This window comes from Siphateles boraxobius, unplaced genomic scaffold (genome assembly GCF_051911475.1).
Source record: "Siphateles boraxobius isolate OS27281-9 unplaced genomic scaffold, OSU_SipBor_1 106, whole genome shotgun sequence".
Lineage (NCBI taxonomy): Eukaryota > Metazoa > Chordata > Actinopteri > Cypriniformes > Leuciscidae > Siphateles > Siphateles boraxobius.
In genome coordinates, this window is record NW_027508707.1 from 505,728 (window position 1) to 523,876 (window position 18,149).

Here is an 18,149-nt window from a genome sequence, read left to right on the forward strand (position 1 = left end):
AGACAACAACTCCCATGATCCCGCCAGATCGAGACGTCATCAAGCTACGCATTTGTTTTGAATAAGTGACCTCTAGTGGTGAAAAATTACATATTGTGCCTGTAAAAGATCCAAAAAGGCGTCATAAAATGAATCTGTATGAATCGATCGCTCTATATGATGAACAGAGTCTTTTATTCACATCTAAACAATGATTGACACACACATACATGGAGCACATCATATACGGTAAACACTGAAGCTGATGCACGGGAACCATTGAGGTTTGTTCTAGCGGTAACCGAACAGTAGGAGATCCAAAAAAGCTTTGATTGGTTAATCCAAATCTTCTGACGAGATATGATCACTTTTTATGTTGAACAGATTTAATTTAGGCATATGGATTATTTTGATGACACCTTTATGACGTTTTTGGATCCCCTAATTTTTGGTTACCTGAACTTTGAATGGAGGGACCGAACTCTTTCAGGTTTCATTAAAAATGTCTTAATTTGTGTTTCGAACTCGAAGGTGAACCAAAGTCTTATGGGTTTGGAACAACATGAGGGTGAGTAAATGATGACAGAATTTACATTTCTGGTTGCACTATTGCTATAGAGCGGTGCAGATGTGACGTCACTTTGTTGGCCAACCGGCAGTTTGCATCACACTGGTTCCCTCTAGAAAAAACCAACAGGATTTTCCCAGAGGCTTTTGCATTATCGCTGAAAACAAGCTCTGTGATCAACAAAACTTTATATTTTAGACGTTTTGTGCTTTTGTCCATCAAGATAATTATCACAGATGAACACAGCTTTAATGAATTTTGTAGTCTAAATGCAGTCGCTAGAAGTAAAAAGCTAAAGGTAGAATAAAACGAACTACACAACGGTCCCACAAATGCAACGTCACCATCACTAATTCTTTCAGTTTTTATCTAAAAACATTTTCCCAGAACGTTTGAGTTAGAATAGTTTATAAGAGCACAATTATAAGCGTAACGATGCTGTAAAAGCGGCCTGAGTTTACCAGTTCAGTGTGATGAGGTTTAATCTACTCCACAGCCTCTGTACTCACATTTACACACTTGTTAGATTATATGTCGTAGAATAAAACATGAAAGTGTCTTGAGCATTATTTCAGCCATTTTACCAAAACCACATTCAAAAAACCCATTGGCTTTGGGACGAAGTGCTAAAATGCAACTCGCTTACCGTTTTGGCCTACAAAGTGATGTCCTACCTGCACAACTATATAACACTTCAATGACCTGCAGACATAAACACTGCATATCTAATCATGAACTGCACAACAGAGGCCTCTGCTGGCCTTCCAGCGCTCCTGCATATTACATACTTCAGTTACATACTTCATCGCTCCTGCATACTACAAACTTCATACTTCAGCTACATACTTCATCGCTCCTGCATACTACATCAGTGCTCCTATGTACTACAAACTTCATACTTAAGCTGTATACTTCATCGCTCCTGCATACTACATACTTCAGTGTTCCTGCATACTACATACTTAAGTGCTTCTTTATACTTCAGCTACTAACTTCATCGCTCCTGCATACTACAAACTTCATACTTCAGTTACTTCAGCACTCCTGGATACTACATACTTCAGTGCTTCTGCATACTACAAACTTCATACTTCAGTTACTTCAGCGCTCCTGGATACTACATACCTCAGTGCTCCTGCATACTACAAACTTCATACTTCAGTTACTTCAGCGCTCCTGGATACTACATACTTCAGTGCTTCTGCATACTACAAACTTCATACTTCAGTTACTTCAGCGCTCCTGGATACTACATACTTCAGTGCTCCTGCATACTACAAACTTCATACTTCAGTTACTTCAGCGCTCCTGGATACTACATACTTCCGTGCTCCTGCATACTACAAACTTCATACTTCAGCTACATCAGCGCTCCTGCATACTTCAGTGCTCCAGAATCTTAGACTGGAGCATTGTGTATCATACATACTGCACACTATTATATTATTTCAAGTAGTGTGCTACATTTGCACATAACCTCACCTCTGGTTTAGTTCAGTTAGGTCCAGTTTCATCTCGGATTAAATGTTATATTTTGCATTATAATTTTGACTTTTGTATGTCTGAGTAAATACTACATCAAGACAGAGGTCTTCAAAATCTGGGTTAACGTTTGCAATGAATCTGTCCCAGAAATGAAAAGTGAAGTCAGACGCAATGCGTTGTGGGATATGTCCCATTCTGTGCGCTTGGGTTGCATACTGCATTGCTGAATTCAGAACCGCATACTACCATACCACTCTTACCATTTCAAGCATATGGTGGACTTGGTAAAAGTAGTACACTAGTATGTAGTTCTGAACTCATACTGAAAACTAGCATGCTGTGCAAACTGCAGAAGTACGCTGCTATATAGTGTGCCACTCTGAATAACATAGTATCAAATACTGTCTCTGCTGTATAATGGACTCACTGGTTGAGTAAACTTCTCAAATTTAAGATAATCCTACACAAACTGCATTAAAAATAGAATTGTTATTGCCCAAATGAAAACTAGACACCACTTCCTGGATTAACCATACTAAGTTAAATCGTGGGCAGAATACGTGTTTTCCACAGTTTTAAAATAGTATAGTATGCAGTATGTAGTACACTAATATGAACGGCCATGTTTTTACATCTGATCTGGACCTCGTTCATCAAACACAAACATTCAAACAAATTCCATTTCAGCGTTCAGTTTGACTGAGCAGATGTGAACGTTTTAATTTCTTAGATAATTGTAAAGAAAGGTTTTAATTGAAATGTCAGTAGAGTTTTAAAGAAAGGTCTCAGAAAAAAATAAATGATCTCTGCCATCAGTAGAGCCGCACGTGACTATTCGAGGTCTTCACTGTGCCTTAACGCATATGAAACCATATCAACACACACACACACACACACACACACACAGAGCTCCATTGAAGACTGTTGGATACGAGAGTCGAGTTCTGTGACGTGAAAAGGACGAGGCATGTGTGCATACACGATTGTGTTGAGTTCATATCTTGCAGATACATTGTGATCCTTGTGTTTTCTGTTAAGATGCTTCTTGAAAGTCTTGACACTCGCCAAGAGTTCATCCGACTGAATGTTTCTGACCTGAAGCTTGCAGAGAAGATCATATTAGATGTATCAGGTGGAAATAATAGCAGGTCCTCTAAGGGAAAAACTAGTTTCCCACCGTTGCATGAAAACATGTCACCGCCTGCCAATGATCTCTGATGCCTTATTAAAATGTGCGTTTCATTTTTATCTCCTCGTAAGCTCTCCGAGACGTCCTGCACTGTGTGTGGGAGTTTCACTCATGAGTTCAGCTGTCTGAAGATGAAGAAGAAGAAGTGCATTTGGAGGATGAAGACCTCACTCTCGTGTCATTAGGACACTCTCCAGACCTGCTGTTTACATTTAAATACATGCTTAGAAATACATATTTATGTTCCAAACCGTGATGTGTGTCTCGTGTCCATTATTTATGATTAATTTGAGCTTTTTAAAGAGATTGAAGTGGTAATGCGAGGAGGACGGGCCATTCGTCACTCAGCGTTTTAATCAACAGAATTAATGCATTATTTACTGGACAAAGTCAATGTACTATTCTGCTATTTAGACTTTTTTTTTTAATTATTATTTTTAGAGCTGGGCAACGATTAATTGCATCCAAAATAAATGTTTGTTTACATATTATTTGTGTGTGTACTGTATAATTATTTTAAATATAAATATATAAATACACATGCATGTATATATTTAAGAAATATGCATTGTATGTACATACATATACATGTTATATATGAACAACACATTTTTCTTACACATGCATGTGTGTGTGTGTGTGTGTTTATATATACAAAATAATTATACACAGTACACATATTATGTAAACAAAAACTTTTATTTTGGATGCAATTAATCGTTGCCCAGCACTCATTATTTTATCATAAATTGTGATTATAACTTGTCCTGTCTCGATCTCTAATGCATATGTTATCAAATATGTCAACAAAACATTCAGGCATCTCCAGAAGGAATGCATGTTCACACTTAAAACATGGTTTTATTACTTACTACATGATTCCATAAAACGATTTGTGAAATATTAAAGACATAGACACCCACTAACCACATATTAAATGATAGGCCTACTTATATTTAGATCAATATTAGACTGTGCTTCCTTGTTTTTGCTACATCTAAATCACACATATAACAAATACACCAGCGGTGGATCTTCCTCGGTTGTCGTAAGTTCTGGTTTATCTTGCGATGACCAATGTTACACTCACTGACACCGACCCGCGGCAACATGCAAAAATAAAGGTTTACAGAAACGGATTTGATGCAGTTTGAGTAGTGACACATGATAGATTTATTCCGTGTGTTTCCTAATGGGCAGTTTGTGTGATCATCAACATACAGTATCTCTGGTATTACACAACATACAGTGGCAAGTGCCACTCAAATACAGATGTGCCACAAAATGACTACGTTTGAAAAATATTGCCGATTTGTAAATTAGTTTAATTGATTTTTTTTTTAAACCAACTAAATTAGGCTGGTTATTTAGATTTTCGCGTCACAATTACATCAGAATAGCTGCTGTCAGTCTCTGCTGGAGGTGCACAACATTGTCAGTTAAAAAACATACCAATGCCAATAAAAACCGGATGTAACACTAAACACAGAGCCAATGGCTTCAGTGCGTAAGATAACACTATTATCGCTACTGGTTATCGGCTAATGAACCGGAAGTCTCGCCCATTCACAGAAAAAAAAGCTTACTCCTGCTTTACAAAATCAGGTAGATGCATTATTATGATCACTAGATGGCCACACCGTACACCACACTGAAGAATATGTGATTATCAAACCCAAAACTGCAAAGCTTCGTTCAGCCATTATTAGCAGGTCAACGCGTTTCTGCAGAAGCTGCTGAGCAGTGCATTTCTTAAAGGAATAGTTCACCCAAAAATGAATATCATCATTGTCATCATTTACTCACCTTCATGTCGTTCCACACCCGAAAGACTTTCATTCACCTTCAGAACACAAATGAAGATCTTTTTAATGAAATCTAATCGATTTCCGTCCCTCCATTAACACCAAGTGACACTTTGATGCTTCAAAAAGTTTATATATATCGTAAAACTAATCCATATGAATTGAGCAGTTTAGTCCAAATTTTTTGAAGACCCTTGATCGGTTTATATGATGAATAGATTTAAGCTTTTATTCACATATAAACATTCATCAACTCACACATTAGTTGTGGTAAACTGAAGCTCAAGCATGTTCGCTTGACGTGCGAGAACCAATGAGGATCATTCTCGTTACGCTTCAGCAAAAGCGATTATGACTTCAGAAAATTTGGACTAAATTGCTTAAATCATATGGATTCGTTTTACAATTTCTTTATGAACTTTTTGAAGCGTCAAAGTAGTTTATCTGTCAATGGATGGACAGAAATTGCTCAGATTTCATTAAAAATATCTTCATTTGTGATAGGAAGATGAACTAAAGTCTTTCGGGTTTGGAATAACACACTGTAAACCTATTAATATGGTGTTTACAATGGATTTATTGAGCAAAAAAAGAAAAGAAAAAAAGACCTTGGTCAGGTTTGATGCAGAGGAAAACACCTTCTATTCAGTATTCAGTACATCTGACTGAATCCAGTTTGAGGTTTAGTGTAAATAAATTACCATTTGGATGTAAATGAAGCACTTTGCCTCATCCAAAAATAAACTCAGGGTTGTGACCCATGAAAGGATTTATTTTCTGCATAGAGCCGAGTCTCTTACAGCAGAACGGCCGGGTCAGTCGCTCCACACGTCAGAGTTCAGCTTCTCCAACTCAATGTGCCTCAGTCCTGTTAGTGTTTATTAGCGACCATCTTGATGTACTGCAGGGCGTTGTGGGCGGCGGCGTTGTGGGCGTTACTGCTGGTCATGCCGGAGCCGTGGCACACCGTCACCGGCCTGGTCGACAGCTCAACCAAACACTGGTACTGCCCGTTCACTGTCAGCTCATCTGCAGAACACACACACTTACAGCACTTACAGCTCGTAAAGCAGTAGTTCACTTTAAAATTAGCCCATGATTTACTCGCGCTCAACCCATCCTAGGTGACTTTCTTCTTTCAGACGAATACAATCGGAGTTATATTAAAAAAAATATCCTGGCTCTTCCAAGCTTTATAATGGCAGTGAATTGCAACCAACAGTTTGAAGCTCATAAAAGTGCACTTGTGGACCCTGGATAGATGCACTTTTATCACGGATAGATGCACTTTTATCACGGATAGATGCACTTTTATGATGGATAGATGCACTTTTATCATGGATAGATGCACTTTTATCATGGATAGATGCACTTTTATCATGGACAGATGCACTTTTATGATGGATAGATGCACTTTTATCACGGATAGATGCACTTTTATCATGGATAGATGCACTTTTATCATGGATAGATGCACTTTTATCATGGATAGATGCACTTTTATCACGGATAGATGCACTTTAATGATGGATAGATGCACTTTTATGATGGATAGATGCACTTTTATCACGGATAGATGCACTGTTATCACGGATAGATGCACTTTTATCACGGATAGATGCACTTTTATCATGGATAGATGCACTTTTATCATGGATAGATGCACTTTTATCATGGATAGATGCACTTTTATCACGGATAGATGCACTTTTATGATGGATAGATGCACTTTTATCACGGATAGATGCACTTTTATGATGGATAGATGCACTTTTATCACGGATAGATGCACTTTTATCATGGACAGATGCACTTTTATCACGGATAGATGCACTTTTATGATGGATAGATGCACTTTTATCACAGATAGATGCACTTTTATGATGGATAGATGCACTTTTATGATGGATAGATGCACTTTTATCATGGATAGATGCACTTTTATCACGGATAGATGCACTTTTATCACGGATAGATGCACTTTTATGATGGATAGATGCACTTTTATCACGGATAGATGCACTTTTATGATGGATAGATGCACTTTTATCACGGATAGATGCACTTTTATCACGGATAGATGCACTTTTATCACGGATAGATGCACTTTTATCACGGATAGATGCACTTTTATGATGGATAGATGCACTTTTATCACGGATAGATGCACTTTTATGATGGATAGATGCACTTTTATCACGGATAGATGCACTTTTATCACGGATAGATGCACTTTTATCACGGATAGATGCACTTTTATCACGGATAGATGCACTTTTATCATGGATAGATGCACTTTTATGATGGATAGATGCACTTTTATCATGGATAGATGCACTTTTATCATGGATAGATACACTTTTATGATGGATAGATGCACTTTTATCATGGATAGATGCACTTTTATCATGGATAGATGCACTTTTATCACGGATAGATGCACTTTTATCACGGATAGATGCACTTTTATGATGGATAGATGCACTTTTATGATGGATAGATGCACTTTTATCACAGATAGATGCACTTTTATGATGGATAGATGCACTTTTATGATGGATAGATGCACTTTTATCACGGATAGATGCACTTTTATCACGGATAGATGCACTTTTATCATGGATAGATGCACTTTTATCATGGATAGATGCACTTTTATCACGGATAGATGCACTTTTATCATGGATAGATGCACTTTTATCATGGATAGATGCACTTTTATGATGGATAGATGCACTTTTATGATGGATAGATGCACTTTTATCACAGATAGATGCACTTTTATGATGGATAGATGCACTTTTATGATGGATAGATGCACTTTTATGATGGATAGATGCACTTTTATCACAGATAGATGCACTTTTATGATGGATAGATGCACTTTTATGATGGATAGATGCACTTTTATGATGGATAGATGCACTTTTATCATGGATAGATGCACTTTTATCACGGATAGATGCACTTTTATGATGGATAGATGCACTTTTATGATGGATAGATGCACTTTTATCACGAATAGATGCACTTTTATGATGGATAGATGCACTTTTATCATGGATAGATGCACTTTTATCACGGATAGATGCACTTTTATGATGGATAGATGCACTTTTATGATGGATAGATGCACTTTTATCACGAATAGATGCACTTTTATCGCGGATAGATGCACTTTTATCATGGATAGATGCACTTTTTTGAGCTTCAAATTGTTGGTTGCAATGCACTGCCATTATAAAGCTTGGAAGAGCCAGGACATTTTTAATATAACTCTGACTGTATTGGTCTGAAAGAAGAAAGTCATATACACCTAGGATTACTTGAGGGCGAGTAAATCATGGGCTAATTTTCCTTATATAGTTAACTATCCCTTTAAGACACAAAACAACACACAGGAACAAAGTGAGGAACAGGAACGCACCAATGTCTATGTATGTGACCTGAAAGCCGAGCTCCAGCGAGACCTCCAGCAGCATCTGGATGTAGTCTGTGTTGGGGATGCTGAGAGGAGTCATCTTCAGGAGCGAGATCTTCTCCCCCGTCGACTGCCGAAAGCTGTCCACATACACACGAGCAGGAGGGCTCTGGGGACGCAGGGGACATCATCACATCTGATCTGATTTAAAAACCAAATCATCTAAAGCACAATCTTGAGCTTATTGGCGAGAGTGTGCTTGATGGTTTTGTTTGAAAACGCGTATTTTTCTCTCCGTTTTGTCCTTCCGTCCACACTGAGACTGCATTAATGAAAACGAGCCTTTTTGAAAACGCTCGCCAAAGTAGATAAATTTGAAAAAGCTGTTTTTGCATTGTAGTGTGTACTGTCAAAACGGAGGTATTTAAAAACGATGACGTAAGTTTAGTCATGTGACTCATATTGTACCAATAGATATTCATGTTTATATCGGTATTGTGCCTGTTAAGTGCTATTCACTTTCACACTGTTGCTAAAATACGTTAGTTTGCACACACTTTATATCACAGTCCTGCAAAGATTATTTGCTGCATTTACTGTCCTGCGGCAAAACATAAGAGCAGTTTTAGACCATACATATAATAGTGATCACTGCGATATAATAGTGAGTCAGTGAATGCTGAGATATTTAGCTCAATAAAACTATCCTGCCAGAAGAATTGCATGATAACTTTATTATTTATTTTTCCATCGGTCTCATCTAAGTGAGCTTTTGTAAGGGTTTACGCATGCGCTGTAAGGTGAATTTAGCGTTTCCCCATGTTTCAGTGTGGATGAGAAACTTTGGGAAACGCTAGTGTGGACGGAGAGCGTTTTGAAACGAAAACTCCGCTTTCAAATCTATCCGGATTAATGTAGACGTAGCCTCCGTCAGCCGTAATTCAGTGCCAAAACGATTCCTCGTGCTGAAAGTCCCTGTAAAAAGGCAATTCTAAAAAAAATTCTAAACACATTATAAATGTTAGAAATGTATTGCTAAAACATATTACAAAGACTGTGAGGTGGATTAATTGATGGAGAGCTGAGGATCACCGCCAAAACCCGCCTCTGTAGTGATCATTTTACACGGGATAGTTTTATAAACTTTCGTCGGAGAGAACTGGGATTCGCTGATAATCCGCTGTTACTGGTGAATGGGACCGAACGACTATCTCCCGCCTCGGCCTTCATCCTCCCGTCGCGCCGACAACTGCCATCATCGGCAGTGCATGTCCACCGCGCGAGAATCCATTCCGGCTGTAGCGGGTGACAGTTGAGTGGCGATGGCAGCTTTCCCGCGAGTGGGCGTGGTTTCAGCGTAGCCAGCGGACACGCCCCCAGCGTTTGAGAGCAGAAATTACTGCTCATTTTTTCAAGATTTTGATAGCTTATTTTATGTACTTGCCGTTTTTTTTTTATCATTCAAATTCCGCTGGGTGGCTAATAACACATTTTTCTGTGATATGACAAACTCAGAACACATACTTCATTTTGACTTTACAGGGACTTGAAATATTGATGCAACGGCTTGCAAATGCAAATCTCCTAAGAGTCAAGGTGACTTGTCAAACTCTATTTCAAAGAGTTTAAGCTTTTTTATGTTCCAGGGGCTGATTTTTCTTTGTTGCATGATCACATTTAAAGGGTCATGAAACCCTCAACCAAATTTTCTGAGATTTTAACAGAGGTATGTGTGTTGAACACCATTGAAGACAATGTTAGGATCTGTTAGATTTAACAGTAGGGTGATAATGGTTACATTTTAGTTTCCCCCCGCTATTTTCGTCTTCCGGGTTTTAAATCTTCATCGCAGGCTGTGACGTGGCAGAGCACAGTGTAGTGCGTTGATGACTCATCGGTCTCTGATAATTATTAATGAGACTGAGTTTTTATATCCTATGAGAAGACACTGTCTCTTAATTATTCATGACACCACGTGGATCTTTCCACAGAAATGTCAAACTGTGATATCGCGTAGTAAAGGAGAGATACAATCATGGGACGCAAGTGTATATATTTTCGTGGTGGAAAAGTCAAAGTGGGTTGAATATATTTCCCCGCGATGCTGCCAGGGCTGGACTCTGGCTCCGGGCGGTTGGTTGGCCATCAACCACGAACACATCTAATACGTGTGCCGCAAACATTTTACCCGAGAGAGCTTCGAGAACTGGAGAATGGTGGACTTCGGCCTTGTCGATGACCAATGCATTACGTCTTGCGAGTAATGCGGTACCAAGTCCTGAGGACTTTTCTATCCCTTCAGAGGTATGTGTGTGTCTAAAATGTAACCCTGGTCATTTTACTTACCTTTTGTGAAATAAGCGGTCGTTATGAACATTTTAGATATTTCGATAATATATCAATTGTATTCTTAATGCGGGAGACTTGTGAATGTGTAGTGTTGACGTAGTGTGTCTGTGTGTGTACGTGCTTGCGTGCAGGCAGGTGAGCCTGCGAAATGATTCGGGGTCAGATAGAGAAGCGGTAGGATGTGTGTTTGGACGAACGACTGAAAAATCTAAAATTATTGTTCATTATTGATCGTACATTGTACAGAGGTCAAAATTGTTGTACAAATACGATAATTATCGTACATCTGGCAACACTGCTGGCTGATGACAGTTCCCACTCTCCCCTGCCGTAACACTAGGGCTGTCGCGATAACCGCAATATTGCATTACCGCGCTACTGACAGGCCAACCGCAGAGGAATGCAAGTAACCGCAGTAACCGCGAACCGCGTTTTTTTTTTTCATAAGGCCACCCTTCGTGGTTCGTACCATGTGTATTGAATGTTAAATAAGTTAATAATGATAACAAGACTGTTTATCATGGTGATTTGTACAGAGGATTCGTGGATTTGGACTTAAGCCTAACAGACAGTGAATGTCATCGACTGAGCGCGTGCGATTACCTGCGTCTGTTTTTGAAGTCAAGTCATGTATATTCGTGAAAAGATTGCCGTTTCCAAGGAAAGCGAAATATTTGTCGTAGGCTATTATCCTTTTAACGTGTAAGGGTATTTACCATGAATGGTGTCAGCGCTGGTCAGCATTAGGCTACACAGCGCGAGGAAGCCGTGGGGGGAAAGCACCGAGTCACGCATTGAATCAATGCCATTCGTCTCTATTAAGTGAAGCATTGCTTCGGCTTTGCCCAAAAGTGAAGCATTGCTGGCCAGCTGATCCTTGAAAAGTGGAGCTCAAAGTTAAACAAAAATTAACACCTTGTTTCATTACATCTATCATTTAAGGAATCAGCTTTTTTCAACGTTTTCGTTGTATGAACGGTTTAATGACTCACTCAAAGACAGTCCGTCGGCATAACAACTGCGCGCTGAGTGACAGTCTCTCAATGCGCAGAGACGCTGTTTAGTTTCGGTTACATTGGTTACATTGTTTTTTTGTGTATTCTGACCACATCATAACACGTATTTATATAGCAACAAATAAATATAAATAAATAAATGGCGGTAAAACCGCATATCGCGCTATTGAGCCACTCAAAATTACCGCAAGGGAAATTCCTTCACCGCGACAGTCCTACGTAACACACCCACTCCCTCCCTTCTTCTCACAGCCATCCACGCCCATTTAAGTTGCATTTTTCAAAAAGATTGTGAGCTAGACTTGAGCTGAAAGAGGGGTTTCATGACCCTTTAAACTGCATTGGAAACTTTTTACAAAGTTTTTTGTTAATTTACTTTTGCTACTTAAATGTGTACATCTTATTGTTTTATTCTTGTCCCAGAGCCAGGCTTTCAATCCTAAACTATGAAAATTCATCATAAATACATGAATTATGCTTAATGAAAAGCTGATTAATTACATGATAAAAATGTTAAATCAAAATAAAGTCATGTTTCAGAGTGAAGCGTGGCACTTTTTTCATGATTGATTATTATTAATTAGTCTCAATGATTTGCCAAGCAAGACACGTTCCGGGGCCAGTATATTTTGTGATCCTGGAGCAACATTTCTGTATGAAAATTTAGTCCTAACCCTATCCCAAACCTAACCCTAAACCCACAATAAGTTGTTGCTAAAATCAGACTGAAATGAAAGGTGAATAACACTGATGCAGGAGCACCTTACCCTGGTTGTAAACATAACCTTGACAAAAACTGTTAACTTGTCCCTCAAATCTGATTGGTTGATTAGAATGTTGATCCAGGATCAACTTGGTGAAATCACGTTCATTGGGATTACAGATAACAGAAATCCATGCAATTACTGAATGTTCTTTTAGATGTTCACCAAAAAATGAAAATTAGCCCATGATTTACTCGCCCTCAAGCCATCCTAGATGTATATGACATTATTTTTTCATAAAAATACAATCAGAGTTAAATATAAACATATGTCCTGGTTCTTCAAAGCTTTATAATGGCTGGAAGCTAGTTATTTTTGTTGATAAGGTTTTAAATATGGATATTTTTCTTACACAAACGCATGGCTTTGCCTCAGAAAGCCTTTATTAACCCCCCAGAGCAGTGTGGAGCACCTTTATCATGGATAGATGCACTTTTATAATGGATAGATGCACTTTATGGACCTCAAAACAGAAACGGCCATTCACACGGACATTTTTTAATATAATTCTGATTGTATTCGTCTGAAAGAAGAATGTCATATACACCTAGGATTGCTTGAGGGCGAGTAAATCATGGGCTAATTTTCATTATTGGGTGAACTACTCCTTTAAACCTTAGGACCAATCATGGATTTTCAGTGAAAGAATCCCAACACATCCATGAATGAATGAATGAATGTCACTAACCCACGTGATCTCGGGAGACCCGGATAGACTCTGCAGTTTTCCCAGCATGCGTTCAGCTGCTGCTCGTCTGGCCAGCTTCTTAGAGCTGCCGGTCCCTGATGAGCAAAAGCACATGACATGGCATCAATCCTCCTGCGCTCAGCCTGAGGTCTCTGTGTGAAAGAGCGGACGGCACCTGACTCCTCCAGGCCCTCCAGACGACAGGTCACGGTGAACTCCTTCATGTGATCCGGACCCGTCTCCATACACACCATGTACTCCGGCAGACACCACACCCGCTGCATGGCCAGTTCCTCACAAAACACACAACAGTGTTTCAACTCACTATGAAATCAAAACTGACTTTTTTTTGTTGACAGAATATTGCAGCAGCATTTATTATAAATGATGTATCTGTTGACATCATTATTTTTTTTTTAAATACATGTGCCCTCATTATCTTTAAAGTCTGCATGAAACGGAAGTTGCGTTCGTCTTTTCTTCTCTATTGTGACGTATATCCGAGTGAAACAGCTTCTCAGACAAGAACAAATGTGGGGCGGGGCTTGATTTTGTCTGTGTGGAATTGATTGGATGGATGTGGTTTGCTATTGGTGGATCTCATGTGAGTGACAGGTTGCCCCGCCCTCATCAGAGAAGAGAAGCTGCATCTGAGATAGCATACTTCCATACTATATAGTAGGTAAAACCAATATGTGACAAAAGTAGTATGACTGAATTCACAGTACTCATAAAAAAGTAGGCAAAAAGTCCCCGGATCACCTTCTACTGTTGGTTAGGGATGAGCATTTCAAGCTAAAATAATATTCGAAGATCGCTGGGTGTTATCAGATTATTATTCGAAAATCGCACCCCTCCCCCACATGCACGCACACATGCATGTATAGGCTACACACCAGAGCATGTGAGCGGTGTGACGCTTAAATATAACTTAAAAAACGTAAAAATACGTTTCATATTTATGTTTAAATGTGTTATTTTTTAATTTAATCTATGTTGATTATATGAAAAGGAAACTGCATGGGATGAGTAAAGGCCTCATTATGCTTCTGCGTCAACTCCACGGCGTTCACTCCTACGGTGTCGTTGCCGTTTTATGGTTCTGCGTCAGGTTGAGTTGCATCGCGGTGCATCTGACCAATCACAGCCCTTGTGGTCTGCGTCGCCTCGACGCGTAGTTAAAATTTTTTGGAGGTGCACGTCGAGCTACGGCGGAGGGGTTCGCGGCGACGCAGAGGGGTCTGCGGGGGTACGCCGTCGATTCGACGCAGAAGCATAAAACAGGCTTAAGATAGGATCCTAAGATGCCCAATATATCGGGAGACATATGGAGTGGATCAGACATGATTTTGACCACTTCATTAAGTTCTGTTTTTTAGAAAGCCTTTCTTTAAATTGAATTTCGTTTTGTATAAATTGTATCTTAATTTTACTCAATGTTTCATCAACCAATTGCCTGGATTTAATAAATAAGAAGCAAATATAGCAGACAATATAATCAGGACACGGAGGCGCCGGCGCGATAACTTGCATTGCTCTCTAACCGGAGCTAGTATCATAAATTAACCAAAACTCTGAAATATATCTATATTTAGCTTGAAATGCGTACTTTTAAACAAAACATTTCAAAACGAAAAGAAATGGGCTACTCTCTGCGTATGTAGGTTAATTCGTATGAAGAGTTCATTCTGGGTTGAGCGAGCGGCGGAAATATTACCAGTGGCTCGCATGCTCTGGTGTGAGACAATGTGTATCTTTTTCTGTTGTCTGAGAGTTGATTGACAGCTTTTAGATGTGTTATTGGCATAGCACCTCTGGTTACATGAACGGATCAGCACCGCATCAGAACCAAAAACATGGGGATTTTTTTAAGACAATAATCGCACAACCTATTCAATATTCTATAATAAAATCATTCGATTCGATTATTCGAAAATCGTGACTCATCCCTACTATCATCCCTACTATTGGTGAGATTCTGAAGTGTGCATTCGATGGACACTTTACTATCCCATGAGGCCACGGGAGAGGATTTATGAATGACAGTGAAGTGACGTAACTGACACTGGTAGATCACAAGATAATGACAAAATGGTGGATGTCGTACGTCTAGATTACAATCATACTATATAGAACTTTTTGAAGAAAATTAGGGCTGCACGATTTGGGAAAAATGTCATATTGCGATTACGATATAATAAACAAATGGTTTCATGAGTCAGCTTGCTTGGTTCTAAAGCAAAATGCACACACAGATTAGTGATAATGCTGAAATGTGTATTTTTCAACTCAAACTAGCAACAACAACTAAATGATTGATAACACCTATAATGATCAATAAGCCATTGATGTCTGGATAAAAATGGATACAATTTACCTGTGCCCTTCCTGTCCTAACAGGTACGACGTATATACAGAAATTGAATAAAGTTATCAAACATTCTGCACTGCATAAATTATAATTATATTATATTATATATAGACTAATCCTTATTAAAGCTACAGTGAGTAATTTTCTCTGTTCCCTTTGTTCTTTGATTAACTTTACTGACAGAAAGCTTCATTGGCTGCTGGCCCTTTAAGAGCAGCCGCTGCTGACAGAGACGCATTACGTCCACCATAACACTGCTCTTATGTTATAAAGATACTCGACAAAATGACATTTTGGCATAATTGTGTGTTATGGTTCATTCAAGCGCGAAAGAAAACTGTATTCTGGTGCGCGGTCTGTGCATGTGCATGATACTGGCGCGCGTCTTTCTGTGAGTCACAGTCAGGACATTCATAGGCAGCGCGCTCTGCCGCATGAATGGTTTAAAAGCATTCGCACGAATAAGAGCAGGATCATGTAACACTAGCCAAAGGATGACAAAAAATAACAGATGCTGCGTTAATTGCGTTAACAGCCCTAATTTGTTTATTTCATATAAAATCGCAGCATTTTGCATCATATAACTGCATAGGCTTGATATCGCGATTGCGATATGATTAATCATGCAGCACTAAATACTATGCATTCGGACATACTACTAAGTTGGCATACTGTTCACATACTACCCAGACAGCAACATAGTGTCGGCCCAGATCCGGTCCACATGTGGGTCCTGTTGAATCCACGTGTACCAGAAGTCGGGTGGATCTGGGTCGACACTATCTTAGTATCCTTAGCTGGCTTCGCCGAAGTCCGCATCAGGTGCATAAAGGCGGCGGTCACGAGCACACTTCTGAGCACTGAAATGTCGAATGAGACACCCTACGGACTCGTACACTTGGCGAGCACGCGCAATTTAAGGTCACTTAAGGACCGCAAGTCAACATGAAGTGTGCCATTTGGGATCCAGCCGTTGCTGTCTGGGTATATAGTTGGGAAGTATGCGAACGCGGATGCACCAATACTGTTTCCCATAATAATAATAATAATAATAATAATAATAATAATTGTGCTTCAAGATGTGAAGAGCTTGATCAGATACCTGCAGTATTCCCACAGGATTGGATCCGTCACCGCCTTCAGGAGAAAGACCATTGTCTCTCTGACCACTGTGAAAGATTCAGAACATTTGGATCAGTGTTATAATGGTTTATAATGTCTATAATCAGTCTATAATGGTTTATATCCCTCTCTACAGTGTGTATTTTACTTTGGTTGGGGGTCTCGTTTCAATAATTTCAAGGCGGCTTCTGCAGCGTCATGTTTAGCCGCCTTTTTAGTGGATCCTTGCCCTTTAAGAAAAAAAAACGATTATCTACTAGAATACTAGTGTACACTTTATTATTACTTACTCATACTAGGTGCTATTATAATACTCATGTGAATAAAATATGACCTTTGCATGAGACATCTCCTATGATCACACTGAAGATGAAGGAAGAAGGCTGGTGCGCGTCTCCGTCAGCGTGAGCGTGTATGAGCTCGTACTGGGGCGCGCTGCCGATTTTGATGCCGTATTCGTGCAGGATCTGGATTGGCGTTTTATCCTGACAGCAGACTCGTTGATGAGCCATCGCGACACTGGGACTAGAACAATATGTGTGTTACCTCGTCAGAATAATGAGCGAACAAAACGCAAGAGTCCGAAAGGACAAACACAGCCCAAAAACATATCAAATATATAGTGTTGATATTGAGCACTGCGTAAGAGACACTAAACAATAACAGATCCTGCCCATATAAAACAGTCTAGCGCCCAACTCAGTCCAAACCCCTGCAGATATTACAATTAAACAGACAGGTAAGTGTTGAAATACAACAATTGCTATTATAGAAGAAAGAAGAAAAGGTGGTATGGGCTCCTTACTGAGAATCAGCCATTATTGCTACCCGATGCCGCTTCTACTTTGATTGGCACAAGCACTGGCCAATAGAATTCCTCTATACTGACTATAAGCCCCGCCTCCCAGGCGGGCCTCCGCCAGAGCCCCTCCTCCGCCAGAGCCCCTCCTCCAGCGGAAGCCCACAAGTTTAGCTCAAAAGCCAAGCGTAACGTTGTGGAGGAGACTAGAATGTGCCTTTCTTGAGTGAAAGTCAATGGAGAAGATGCCTCAGCCCGAGGTTAAGACTGCTTGATCAGCTTTGTCCGTTAATCTTCAACATTGTTTGCTTTGCATAAATATATGGCAAAGTTGTCTTGTGAGTCATTCATGTTAGCCGTTTTGCGCAAAGGTTGCAATCTCTCTTTCAATTAGAACCTCTGGCTCCGCCTCTCATACATACGTTTGTGTAGGTTGTAACAACGGTTCTGGTTGTAACCAACTTGGGGGGGGGGGGGGTACCAATTTAATTTTACTTTTAAATTTTAAAGAATGTTGGTGGTTATATAAAAAGTACGCTGGACAACAGTTTTATGCACGTAACTCGCTTTACTTTCAGAAAACCGGAATTAAC

At 39.5% G+C, this 18,149-nt stretch overlaps 1 protein-coding gene across 1 annotated transcript; it reads right to left on the bottom strand.

Annotated features, from left to right (window-relative positions):
* Positions 1–3,901: 3,901 nt before the first annotated feature.
* On the bottom strand, positions 3,902–17,968 carry LOC143755819 (interferon-inducible double-stranded RNA-dependent protein kinase activator A homolog). Its single transcript, XM_077247142.1, has 8 exons — positions 17,563–17,968; positions 17,092–17,282; positions 16,906–16,987; positions 16,738–16,804; positions 13,440–13,557; positions 13,265–13,359; positions 8,454–8,616; positions 3,902–6,055 (listed from the first exon to the last, which is right to left on the bottom strand). Exons 1-8 carry the CDS (start codon positions 17,574–17,576, stop codon positions 5,898–5,900), a joined length of 888 nt encoding a protein of 295 aa, XP_077103257.1. The 5' UTR covers positions 17,577–17,968; the 3' UTR covers positions 3,902–5,897.
* Between the last annotated feature and the right edge of the window lie 181 nt (positions 17,969–18,149).

Coding starts and splice junctions, on each gene's coding strand:
- LOC143755819 (XM_077247142.1), bottom strand. Junction 16,988..17,091: donor AGGAGATGTCTCATGCAAAG/GTCATATTTTAT, acceptor TTTTTCTTAAAG/GGCAAGGATCCACTAAAAAG. Junction 6,056..8,453: donor GGTCACATACATAGACATTG/GTGCGTTCCTGT, acceptor TGTGTTCTGCAG/ATGAGCTGACAGTGAACGGG.